The sequence below is a fragment of the Vitis riparia genome, chromosome 11, assembly GCF_004353265.1.
Source record: "Vitis riparia cultivar Riparia Gloire de Montpellier isolate 1030 chromosome 11, EGFV_Vit.rip_1.0, whole genome shotgun sequence".
Taxonomy (NCBI): Eukaryota; Viridiplantae; Streptophyta; class Magnoliopsida; order Vitales; family Vitaceae; genus Vitis; species Vitis riparia.
In genome coordinates, this window is record NC_048441.1 from 12,541,540 (window position 1) to 12,555,521 (window position 13,982).

Here is a 13,982-nt window from a genome sequence, read left to right on the forward strand (position 1 = left end):
TCAACACCCATGTTTTATAAATTCCTTAGCCTCCTTCCTTGCTTCACAATCCTCTAGACTCAGAGTTGAATGATTCTCCACTGCATCCCAGTACACCACCTGGCTAAGAGCTTCTCTCTTCTTAGTCTCAATTTCCCCAAAAACTTCTTTATTCCAAGTCTTTAAAAGCCCTTTTAAGGCTCTTAATTTTGCATCCAGGACAAAGCTACAAGACCCAGTAAAAGTTAAACTGTCCCACCACCTCTTCATCTGATCCATGAACCCCCTATCCTCCAACCACATATTCTCAAATCTGAATGGTGACGGGCCCCTCTTCAGACTTCCTCCTTCAAGAACGATAGGAAAATGATCAAAGACTGGTCTAGCAAGGATCCCCTGCATGGCTCCATTGAACATTCTGTCCCACTCATCTGTAACTAAGAACCTGTCGAGCCTAGATTGGGACTGATTGTTTAAACCCCCTCGCCAAGTGAAGAGACCCCCCTGTAAGGGGTAATCCCTTAACTCCGAATCCTCTACCACTTCATTAAATCTCCTCATTGATGCAGATATCTCGCCCCCCCTACTGCGTTCTTCCGGGTATCTGATCATGTTAAAGTCTCCCCCCACACACCAAGGATCACTCCATAACCCTTTTATTGACCCAAGCTCCTCCCAAAAAACCTCTCTATCCCTTCTACACACCGGCCCATAAACTCCGGTAAACACCCACCTCCTCCCATCCATACAATTCTTGAACAGACATGACACTGAAAACAAACCTTCTTCCACTTCCAGCAAATCAACCACTCTGTTGTCCCAAAATACCAGAACACCTCCAGCTGCCCCCTTAGAGTTAATTGCTCTCCAATCAATATGTCTTCCCACCCCAAGGCTGCGACAATCCCGTACACATATCCTTAATTTTTGTCTCCTGCAAGCACACCACGTCCACCTTGTTGGATTTTATTACGGACTTAATGATTTTCCTCTTATCGTTATCATTTGCCCCTCTAACATTCCAGGATAAAATTTTTATCTTCATTTATTCCCTAACCCAGAAGCCCCTCCAAACTTGCCTTCATTGGAAGTCAGCTTAGCTTTTTTATAGCTTACCGACCATTCCAACTTCTTTAATTCCCTGCTGGACTTTGAAACCCGAAGACTTTGTCCTTTTATTCTCCCTGTCCTGATTTTTCTTTTCAATTCTCCCCCTCATTCTCCTCAACAGGTATAGGATTTCCTCCTCGAACCCAACTGTCGGCATTCCCAAGCAGTGACTGAATTTCGCGAGGCAACTGGAGCTCCATTCTTCCTCTCCGTCCCCCACTTCCACCTGAAGGGCTTTCTAAAACCCCTCCAAAAGGAACAATAGCTAGTTCGGGCCCACTTATCTTACCCCCCGACGCACGCGGAGACAAAATTCCTATCTTCGTGGACCGAGAGGTCCACCAGCCACTCTTCGCGCGGAGAGACCTTGCTCCTTGATTCTTCCATAGCCCCAACCACACCACTGATCCCCACCTTCCCCCACACAAACCCCTCCGGCCCCGAGAAATAAGGAGAAGAAGAAGAAGCCCCAGACCCCAAAGAAAAATTAGGGATTTTGAGGTTACGGGGGTACCTGGAAGCTTCGTCCAAAAGCGCGTCATCGGTGGGCTTCCGAAGACCGAAGGATGGCTCCCTTACGTCGACATCGCCACGCCAGAAGCTCCAGCTCCATCTCCGCTAGAGTCCCGACATTCTCTTTGGAAGCCCTAGAAGAGTCGGGCTCCCTTAAGAAGTCCAAATGGGCCTCAGGCTTAAAAAGCCAGAAAGCACCTCAGGCCCCTTAGCCCATCCCGACGGCTTTGGGCGAAGGGAAGACGGGCTCCTGGCCCAGCCCGCGTCTTCATTTAGAAGCAGCCCATCAGCACTTTTTAAAAAAGCCCCACTGCCAGCCTTGGGCCCAGGCCCACTCCCTGAGCAGCCCACTGCAGGGATAACCACCTGCCTCCCCTCTGCGCTGTCAGCCTTTTCTACATACACTGCCACACGCCACTTTCTCTTCAGCCCCCCTTTTTTGAAAATCAGTTTGGGCTCCCGTACTCTAGATTCAGCGCGTGAGGCTCCCCCACCTTCATCCCTGACCTCCCGCTCACTTCTCATCTGCATCCAAGAGCATGATCCTCCTGCATCACCCTCGGCATGGCTTCCCACCACAGGCATAGCTCCCACCTGGAGTTACCAGCCTCCACCTGCATCGACCTGGCCATTTCTTTCCCGAATTTTTGACTAAAAATCCGAGCCCACTGCAGCTGAGAAAAGAGGGCCGTTTCCTCATCCACAGCTACAAACCCCCCACAACAATCTCCAATCCGCTTGAAAACCTCCCTGCTCCAAAGATGAAAGGAAGTCCTACAACTCTTACCCAAATTTCCTTATTATGACTCTCTTTCCAAGTGCACCCCACTTCCGGTCCCCACCTTTGCAAAAGAAATTCTCTATCCTTAAAACGTCTGCTCCCTTTAAGAAGCACCATATCAGCCTCCCGTTTGTTTGAAACTCAAACATACAAGGCTCCACCCAACTGGATAAACTTAACTCCCCTTTCAATAACCAATTCTCATACACCCATCTCTTCAAAGAAGGCAATGACGGGATAGACTCAGGACTCCCACCGAAACAACCCACCAAGCAACGCCCAAGCTGTTCCTCCCTACATGTCATTCCTTTTCCCCTAGATACACCCTCATAGAATCCACTGACTCACCTTTCTTCCCTTTAACTACATCTGCATACGACCCTGGCTCACTCTCTGGAGAAATGACCTTGCTCTCCACCTTACCCATGGATGACACACACTGGTGGCTATTCCTCACTTCTGTGGAAGAGACCCCAAGAGCCCTCAAATCTTGGCCAGCAAAAACCAACCCCCTACTAAGCCATTTCCCTCAGGAAAAACTAGGCAGAACTTTTCCTTTCCACATCTCTGACCGAGCAGAGCAAAAATCTCCCAGCCACATTTGAGCGGCATTCTAGTCTGAATTTTCTTGCTCCTTCATCCCAGACTTTTGAAAGCTTCGATCTAGATTCTCCTCTACACCAAGCTTCCACACTTTCCAACAGAACACTTAAACCTTTTTCTCCAAATCTTATCCAAGAGGAGAGACCTTTACTCCTTTCCCAGATAGTTCCTCTCAGCTTTCCTCTGACCTCTTCAAGGGAGATGACGAATGTCTTAGATTCAACAGCAAACCAGCACTTACCTCTCTTCGAAACTCCATTGAAGTCCCTCACTCCCATAGAGAGAGAGTGAGAGAGAACGTCTCTTCTTCCATGTTTTATTTTATATTTTCTTTTTTCATCCCAACAAAACACAATCTTCCATGTCAATTGGAACTTCAAATTGATTCATTCTATCTTTCCTTCCATCCATTTTTTGTTGAATCCCAATTAATATGTTTACTTCTAATTCATTCTCAATTCAAATACTAAATGTAATTATGGTAAAAAAAAAATTAATGGAATGAGAGACCTAAAATCCTAAGGCATAGAAGTTCTCATTCTCAATCATGAAGGTATGGCAATCTATAAGCTTTGCACTTGAAACCCTAATCCTCCCTCCCAAATCCGCTTCATCGAGGATCACCTCCTCTCTAAAACTATAAAACCCACTTCTTCTCCTTACAACTTTTCTCTTAAGCAACTACCAAAACCATTCATTGATGGCTTCTCACAAAGTTTTATTACTTTTCGTTTTTACCATCTCCTGACCTTATAATAATTCTAATTAATGATAATTATGACATGAATTAATATTAATCTAATTAATGAAAATTTTAATTAGAAATTCTATTTAATTAATAAATTTATTAAATTTAATTAGATTATATATATATAAAATTGAAAAATTTTAATTACAATTAATGAGATGATACAATGAGATAGGATAAGGTAAAATACATGCCAAGTGTCTCGTTATTTTACACATTTTTATGGAGATGAAATAATTGAGGGCATTTTAGGTATCTTATTTAAATATTTAATCATGACAATAATCAACTAATGGTCCATCATCACCATTGGCGAAAGGAGTGCCCTCCTACAATAAAGGCCGAGGTGTCAATGGAATATTACAAAGTTAAAGGCCTAAATTATAATTACGGGTTATCCACTTATTTACTATTAATTTAAAGTTTTATCAAATATCTTTCTTATCTTTAATAAGAAAAAGAAAAAAAAATAATAAATAAGAAGACTAGAAGAGATATTTGATAAAACTTGGAACAAATTATAATTAGGTATATTTAATCCAAATCTATAAAAGTATTATGATTTTATTTTTATTTACTATTATACATGTGAACCAAAGGCGTATTATAAAAGAGTGGTTTTTCTTCTTTAGGTAAAGGTAAATAAAAACAATCTCATTACTTTAAAATGGACCTAGCATAGTTATTAATTATATTCCAAAATTAGAATACTGCAAATAAAAATCTAATAAAATATTAATTACAACTGTGATATTAGAGAAAAATTACTAAAGAGAAAAAAAAAAAATTAAAATTTGATATGTTTTAAAAATAATTTTTTTATCATTTTAATTTATTAATATACAACTTTTGAATTTTGATTCAAATTGTGTTTTTCTGGATAACATTATTTAAAATCTCTCATTTGAATCTTCTTAATAGTCTTCAACATTGCTATCAAGTAGAAAACTTTACAATCCCAAGATTGATATACAGTTTTCTTTTTTATTTCATACTTTTGATTACAATTTATCTATTAACAGCATATACTTTATCGATTTATGTGAGAAAAACAGTAATTGACCTATACCTTACTCCACACATTTTACATGGTTCTTTTCCTTATTATAAAAAGTAATATAAAATGTGTCTTTGTTCCCAGGGACTCTCTTCCCTTAGAAGGTACATACAAGAAGGGATATATTTTTAACTCTTGATTTCATATTTTGTTTTATTAATTCTTTCAGTTTACTCCAACATCCTATCATATGTAGATAATAGTAAAATTGGGTTACAAGTATTGAGGGTTTGTTGTACTACAATTGAAAACACGTTCATTTGTAAGCTAAATTCATGCTAACTAGGCATTGTCATGTGACAAGTATGATACCAGACTCAAATCATGAAAAGAGGCATCTACCAAATTCATGTGAGGAAGACGAGGCAAAATTATTTGAACTTTGTCTGGATGATTTTTTTCTTTGTTTTATTTTATCTACACCAAATACCATAAATTTTAAAAATATGTATGTAATATTTTTAAAATATATTCTTACGGACCTGTGTAATTTCTTGATGACGCAGCGGCAAAAATATGCAAAAATAAAATAAAATAATAAATAAATAAATAAATAAAAATCTCATCTTTTCAAGAGATAACTTCTCTTTTAATATTCTAATGAAAATTGTTTTTATACATCAACTTGTTAATATTCTTGTATCATTCTCTTACAAATTTTTTTATGGTATTAGTTTACAATTTCTTTATTTGCGTTACAACAAAGGAAATTCAATAAAAATTTGTATGTTTGGTTTCACAAAAATATTAAGAAAAAATTCTTAAGGAAATTATTTCATACATTCAATTTTAATATGAAAAATATATTGAATTAAATTTATTTTTATTTTCTTTTAATTTTGTTTCCTTTTACTTTTTTCATTTATTTATTTTCTCTAATTTTCTCAAATTTCTAGGAATTAAAGGTAACTTTAATGATTGAAACTTAAAGTTAGATATTATAATTTTTTTTAAATTTTTTTATGGTAAATCTTTTCTATTTAAGTCAAATTGAATAGGTAAATATCATGTTTACTAAAATCCTTCATCAATATCAATACAATATAAATGAAGTTCAACTAAAAAGCCAAAAAATTGCAAAATTGGATATTAAATGCTTGAAAAGGAAATAATATGGAAAATTTTAAATCTTTTTTAAAAATCAATATTCTCAAAAAGTATAAATTAAATCTATAAAAAATATAATCTAAGTCAAAAATCATTTTTATCTTACATCTTATAAATCTTATATGAGCAACTCATTTCTTTTTAGTTCTCAGAAGAGATAACAGATTTTGTTATCTAGTTAGTGATTGTTATAAAGTTAGTTACAAAAACTATTAGAAGTAGTTAGCGGTTGAGAAGAGTATTTAAGGTATAAACTCTGTTTTCATAAAAAATGAAATGCGCAATTTTCGATTCTGATATGGTATTAGACCCCTCTCTCTGATGGTTGGAGAGAATCTAGTTTCTTCTTCGTTGGAGAGCTCTCCTTCCATGGTGAAATTTCTTACGGTTGGAGATTGTGTTCAAGGAAAGATCAATTTGAAGCATCTTGACTAGGAGTAACAAAATCAATTGCTCTTTTTATGGATACTCTCTCGTCGATGACAAAAGTGATGCTCACGCGAATGGTTGGGTATAAAACTTCATGTCAAATCTGGAAAACTCTTGATATATTCTTTGCCTCACAAGCCAAAGCTAAGATTGTTGGAATTTTTTATGTGTCGATTTACATAATCAATGTGATAATGCCATAAATCAATGTTATTTTATTTTTGCATTGTTGTCTATAATGGAGCTGGACACATATTGTTGCTTGATTTTTTATGGGTTCACCTTAATTCAATTGACTGACTTATTAAATAAAGTGGGCCAAATAATGTGTGATATATATGAATATATTTATTTATATATATTCATATAAGTGCAAAGGAAAGGGGCAGTCTTCTCTCCTGCTTGGGGGGCTAAAAAGGGCACGTACTGCACGCACTCTTGAGAGCACACACTTGGATTGAATCTTGGGGAGGAAAGAGAAGAGCTCATTGAACTCGGATTCACACACCATCACGAATTGAGCTTCTTCTTGAACACCAGTGGAGCACGAAATGGCTTTCCATGACATTAATCAAGGTGAGCATTTCATTTATTACTATTTAATGCATGCTTTAATGTCTACATATGATCCTATATCATTTAAATTATCATCAAAGATATCTTAGTTTAAGATTAGGCTCCAGAACACAAAGAAGGGTGTTAGCACAAGAAATTTGATATCTTAGTTTAAGCTTAGGCTCCAAAACACAAAAAAATGTGTTAGCACAAGAAAGCAATTGCTGGATGAAACCAATATTAATATAATGGGCGAGTTTGAATAAAATTGGTTGTGTTGAAGTCTTGAGACCTTCAACTCTAGTAGATAAAAATGACCTTCGAATTCAAACCTTCTATCATGATCCTAAAACTAAAATAAAAATAAAAACTATTTTTCAAAATAGGTACTTAATATCTAATAAGTACCATGTAAATGAATTTTATTTTTCAAAAAAGGAAAAACTACCAATATAATTGGTCAACTAATGACATTATTTTATTAGCCTTATAATATATATATATATATATAATATATATTCAAAACATTAAAAAAAGACCCTTTTAGAGCTAAATTACCCCTCATAAAATGCAAAAGAAACCTTTCAGATTCAAAAGGAAGCTGAAAAGATTGGGGAAGAGAAGAGTTTTTTTTCTCTTGAAAGTCGATATCCTCAAAGCTTTCTAGTTTGTTTCCATCATTTTTATCTCTTTGTGGATTAGATGCTAGCACAAAACACATTGAATTGGACTTATATTTATGCATGAGAAAGTTGTGAAAAAGGGCTGGATGTTAGAATATCTCATCACACAGAAACCGATATTCATATAATAGGTGAGTTTGAATAGAATCGGTTGTGTTGAAGTTCTTTAACCTTCAATTTTGTAGATAATCGCATTTAGTTTATTATTATTCAGTTTCCACCAACATGTCAAAAAGCTACAAATTAATAATATTATTGAAGTTGCATTATTCATCTACCTTCTTTTAAGAGTTAAATCAGAATATGGGATAGAATTTGCAATAAACATTTATAAACCAAATTCATTAAAATGAGTTCGTGTCATGTAACAAGTGTGACAAAAAGAAACAGAAATTTACATAGAGCAGGCCATGACACCACCTGGTAGGTAGGCCTTTTGAGAATCCATTGGAGCTGGAGCTGGGTTAGTCCATGTCTCTAAGTGGGTTGGCCCAACCAACAATGTCGCCATGTGGGCTCGTGGATATCCTTGGCCTTTGTTTGCAATTTGCCTTAACAGCACTTTATGGCCCAAAATTTCAAAATGAAATCACTGTAACCAACACTCTAATAATCAAAGTGTAGAAACAGGAAATAGTAATAATATTTATATAAAAAGTAGGAACTCTTATATAAGAAGTGTCGGTTTATGAGGGTGTTTGGTAAAACTTAAACTACGCTTTGTTCCATAAAATTTGGGGAAAAAAAATAGGAGAAAAAAAAGAAGGAAAGAAAAATAAAAGGAAATAAAAAAAAAAAATTTATACATTACTTCAACCTTATTTACTTATTTAAATATTAAATAATTAAAAATACATATATTTTTTTCTAATTTAAATTATATATGATTTTTTTTTTTTGTATTTTACATAGTGAAACAAAACACGAGAATTTATTTTTCTTCTTCTGAAAATTATGATTGTAATAATATAATATAATAAACTAAAATTAGCAAAAGAGACTAAAAGCCACAAAATAAAGTGCCAAAAAAGAAGAAGTTAAAGTGCTCGAAATAGTAAGTATAGCACAAAGAGACCAAAAGCCAAAATAATAAAGTTAAGTGCTCTTGAAATAGTAAATATGCACAAAGAGACCAAAAGCCAAAGGAAAAAAAAAAGTTAAATGTGGAAATAAAAGAGAAAGATCAAAAGCCAAAAAGAAGAAGTTGAAATTAAGTGGCATAAAAGAAAAAGACAATAAGCAAAAGAAGCTGAGAAAGAAATATATGCTTTAAGATCTGCTGATATATTAACTTGGTCCAAAGGCATCAAGGTTATGTTTGATGTAGAAAATTTAATAGAAAGCATGAAGAAAAAAATAGAGAAAAAAAATGGAAGAAAAGAAAAAGTGGAAAAATAAATTAAACTGGAGTTAAATTCAATAAATTATTTTTGTATGTGATTTTAGACTTATTTCATTTAGTGAGTGTTTGGTAAACTAACTTAATAACTTAAAGTGACTTAATAACTTAATTAAGTCATTAAGTAAATTAAGTATATTGATAAAATAACTTAATGATATGATTTAAAGTAAAAAATAATTTTAAGTAATAACTAAAAATATTTAACTTATTGTTAAGTTCACATCTTCATTTTACATTTTTACTCATATTTGTTTATTCACTTCTACGATCTTCTTTGCTATTCATGCCTTCTGTTATTACTCGACCTTCTTTACCCTAAATATAATTATGAGAGTAAATATATTAATTTAATGATTTAAAATAAGTTTTAAGTTAATTTTATCAAACAACCTTAATACTTAAAACAAGAATTAAATTATAAGTTTTAAGTCAACGACTTAATTATAATTTAACTTAAAGTCAACTTAAGTCATTAAGTATTAAGTTTTACCAAATACCTCATCATTTTAATTATTACATATAAAATTTAAACAATTTGAAAGTGAAACGATTTTTAAATAATTTTAATTATATCTTATTTTCTTTCTTGTTTGTCTTTTTTTTCCTTATTCTCATATTCTATTATTATTATTATAATATTGTTACTATTACTTTTATGACTTTAATGTTAATTTTAATATTATTGCACATTTAATATAATTGCTTTATAAATGGTGTACAATTATTTTGTATATAGTTTGTATAAGCATTAAATGTGTGTTGAGCTTATTATTTTTTGGTGTTAGAGGATGTGTGTAATAGACCACCAATAATAATAATAATAATAATTAATATCAATTAGAAAATACCAAAGAAAAATAAAAAATACAGAAGGGGTTAATTTAGGTATTATTTAATAATTACAATAGAATAGACGTCCAATAAATTAGAAATGGTGCTTACTTTAGCTTCATTTACTTATTTGGATATTAATCTTACTCCTAAAACTAATAAATTTAAAGTATGTTTGATAATGATTTTAAAAAGTATTTTAATCTTTTTTAACATTTTCTACAATCACTATTAAATGCATTCTTAAGTGGTTGTAAAGTAATTTTGAACTAATCCTCTTTAGAATAAAATTATCAATCAAAATTAATACAATTTTTAAATGAAATCTCAACGGTTATGTTGTCATTTACATTGTTTTAAATAATAAATAATAATTTAATAGTTATATGATATTTAAATATTATTATAATATAAATATCCACAACACTAATAACAATAATAATAAAAAAAAGAAAAAAGAAAAATAAAAAGGAAATAAGTAGTTAAATTTTTATCCTTCTACTCATTTATAACTTTCCAACACATTTAAACTTATTTTTCCTAAGAAAAAAATTGCTTAGTGACAACAGAGAAAAAAGAAAAAGAAAAGGTATGATTGAAATTACAAAATGTTCAAATCTTTAAACATTTTTGTAAAAAATTGAATATTAGTAATAGATTTGACAAGAATTATAAATTTGGTAATCATTTAGAATTCTTTTATAACCCTTCTGATAATTTTGGATTGATATTATTATGGAGAGACAAGAAAAATGTTAGGACTTAATAATTTAAAAATCACTTTTACTTGTATAAATCTTCTTCGGAGAGTGGTGTTTCACAATAATTCACAAAAACATTTTAGTTTTTATAATATTTGAAAAATAAAATTTCAAGTATTAAAAAATTAGAATTGCTTATATATATATATATATAATATATATATATATATATATACATATATATTTTAAATATGGTGTGTTGTAATTCAACAACTAAATATTAGAGGGTGATATTATTTTTTTTATAAAAAATGTATACTATTATATCCGAACTATTGAATGCATACTTGTTTGATTCAAGTATGATGAGAACTTATCATACCGATAGTTAGACTCTTTATTTCTCTATTATATTATTCAATGCATTCACGAATTACATTATTAATTTCATTGGCTTGGATGATTATCATGAATACTTTTAATTCTTTTTTAGGAAGGAAAAAATATAACAATTATTTTTTATTTGATCATTGACTTAAACATATCAATGTTAACCCCTTGTAAGGTTGTTGAAAAACCCATTGTGGACTTGATTAATTGCTATTTGCCTTTCAAAATAAATGGTTTCATTTTGTAAGTTTCTAATTTTTATTATAAATTGAATTAATCAATTTATTTTTTCTATTTCTATCTCAAACTATCATTTCATTCATTATATGCTCCAATTTTCTCCGCTATTCAAAATTTAGAGCACCAACAACATTTACTAATATAATTTTAGTTTGACTTAATCTAATATCTTGCCTATGTCTAAAAACGACGAGACAAAATTAATCAAAACTAAAAAAATTACAGGAAAAATTTGAAAAACTGATAGAAAAGAAGGAATGCACATATTCCAGTTTTTTTAGTGAATAAATTGATATATGTGTATCAAAATTAAAACTACTAATAAGCCTAGAAGAATATTATTATGAAATAAAAAATTTATTTCATTGAAAAATATTTATTTTAATATTTAAAAATTAAACTACATTATATTTATATTTATGAAATAATTTTGTTGGAAGACAGTGACGATATTTGCTAAAATAAGATTTTATTATAATTTATTTTTTTTCGATGTAATAAATATATATTTTGTGATGTCCCACATCGGATAGGGAGAATGTTCCTAGCGCTATATATGTAGGGGTCCCTCTTAACCAAGTAGATGCGTTTTAAAGCCGTGAGGGCTCATTTGGGCGCAAAACGGACAATATCTACATAGTTGGGAGCGGACCATTACAAATGGTATCAGAATCGATCCCTAACCTCGGTGTCGAGGTTTGTTTGGCCCCCTAAAGGGTGTTTATCTGTTTGACCCCGCAATCCCATGGGACACAACGAGGACGTTATGTCTGCATGGGGGGTGTTTGTGATGTCCCATATCGGATAGGGGAGAATGTTCCTGGTGCCATATATGTAGAGGCTCCTCTTAACCAAGTAGACGACTTTTAAAGTCGTAAGGGCCCCTTTGGGCCCAAAACGAACAATATCTACACAGTTGGGCCCAAAGCGGGTCGTTACATATTTATAATGAATTAATCATTGCATTGGATTCTATAGGAGTGTGATTAACACAAAAAGGCTAAATAAATAATGATTTTTTAATATTTATCTAATTTTAAACTTCTTAGGATTATTAAAATTTTATCCAAAAAATCTATATTAAAAATTCTAATAATATTATCAAATTTTTAGAAAAAATGAATCTAAAATCCTTTAATATTTATTATTTATTTTTTTAAAAATTAAAACTTCTTGATTAGATTTAAATAAAAAATTAAATCATTTCTAATATTTATATAAAATATTTTATTTGAGATTTAATTTCTAAAATTTTATTAAAATATGTGGTGATAATTTTTTTCTATGACATTAATTTATTTAAATAATTAAAATTATTAAAATTTATATTAAAATTTATTTTATTAAATTAATTTTAATTTTAATTTTTTTTTATATTTTAGTAATTTTTGAATAAATATTAAAAATTAAACGAGGATGAATATAAAAAAAATTAAAGTGAAGTGATAATAATTTTTAAAATAGGATTAATATGATAAATGTAAAAAATAATTAAAAATAAAAGATAATATAAATTTAAATATAGGCAAATGTTGAATTCCTCTTAGAAAACACCGGTGAATCATGTGAATACTGTCCTTTAGATCAATTTGTTTAATTGGAAGAGTAACACATGTAAAATATCCACAATTTGGAGAAAAATGAGATATGGACCATTGCACAGACAACATCTTTGTGTTGTTTTAGTGTACTCCAACACCTTAACATTTTTTTCCTCATATCTTACTTGGTGTGTTTTAGTTACTCCAACATCTTAACATTTTTTCTTGAGGATTTAGCATGTAAAATGAAATAGTATTTTATGAGCAAAATCTTAACATTTTTTTTTTTTTTTCCTTGTTCAGGATTTAGCATGTAGAATCAGTTAGGTGTATTGGATGAGAAATAGTATTTTATAAGCAAAATTCCTTGAAAATGTAATGAATTCATTGAAAATGTAATGTGTGTGTAGCATGGAAAAATTCTTTGAAAATGTATTGTGTATGTAATATAACATGTAACATGAGTGAAGAAAGTAGCTTAATAACAAATCACCCTTCCCAAACCTAAAACATCAAAATTAAAGGTCATGGTCGNATTTTTCAATATATGTTCTATGCTAATATCTACAAAAAGAAAAAATAAAATTGGTTGCATAGCTTGTTTGCTATTGCTACATAAGGCAGAGATGAAGATTTTATTGAAATTTATAACTAGTGCTTTTGGAGGTCATAAATTGTGAAATTCTAACTTTAGGAGCTGTACTTTCTATTTGTTGCATCTTTAAACATGTCATTATTCATTCTTTTCTATTTTGGTCTCATTTCCAATGCATGTGGAGTGACACTTTTTTTTCTGAGAAGTATAATTTTTATTACTTTAAAGAAACCTATTATTATGATCCTTGGAAAGGCAAAGGTACAGAGTTATAGTGTGAGCTACAAGGCATGGCCTTTTATCATATTTACTAGTATCACAGAGTTCTGTTGCTTAATCAAAAGCTCATATCCAAACTGAGGTTTATCATGTATGTATTGCAGGCAGTAAAGCAATATGAAGCAACAAAGAAAAAGTCCCAAGACCAGTAAAAATATTTAAGCAAACACCTCTGCCTGTCATCTTTACTGCAGTACACCATAGTAAGTCAGCATTTTTTTATTGAACAACTGCAGTAACTGCAGAAATATTGTACTAGTATTCCATTGATATTCCTTGAGCTTATTGTTTGAGTTGTCTGAGTGCTACAACTAGATGTTGAGACAGAGCTTTCTTGCATTTCCTTCATATGGGATTGGAAATAGGTTTTGAACTCACCAAGTTAAGATAAACACAGCTTTTGTCAACCTTCCTAGTTTGTTTTGATTAAACATTTAT

The 13,982-nt window shown here is 31.3% G+C and overlaps 2 protein-coding genes across 4 annotated transcripts in view; one reads left to right on the forward strand and one right to left on the reverse strand.

Annotated features, from left to right (window-relative positions):
• LOC117924768 overlaps positions 1 to 13,982 on the reverse strand; it is a 27,041-nt gene continuing 13,059 nt past the window's right edge. Inside the window, exons 2-3 of the mRNA XM_034843483.1 lie at positions 1,100 to 1,315; positions 1 to 828 (exon numbers count right to left, since the gene is read on the reverse strand). Of these exons, the coding sequence (XP_034699374.1) occupies positions 1 to 828; positions 1,100 to 1,315 (1,044 nt within the window). The remainder of the gene's footprint in view (positions 829 to 1,099; positions 1,316 to 13,982) is intronic.
• Positions 13,618 to 13,982, forward strand: part of LOC117924991 — a 19,371-nt gene continuing 19,006 nt past the window's right edge. For 2 of the 3 annotated variants that reach the window (XM_034843759.1, XM_034843760.1), the window contains exon 1: positions 13,618 to 13,747. The gene's annotated coding sequence lies outside the window, so the exon portion shown is untranslated. The remainder of the gene's footprint in view (positions 13,748 to 13,982) is intronic. The other variant, XM_034843758.1, reaches the window with a different exon arrangement.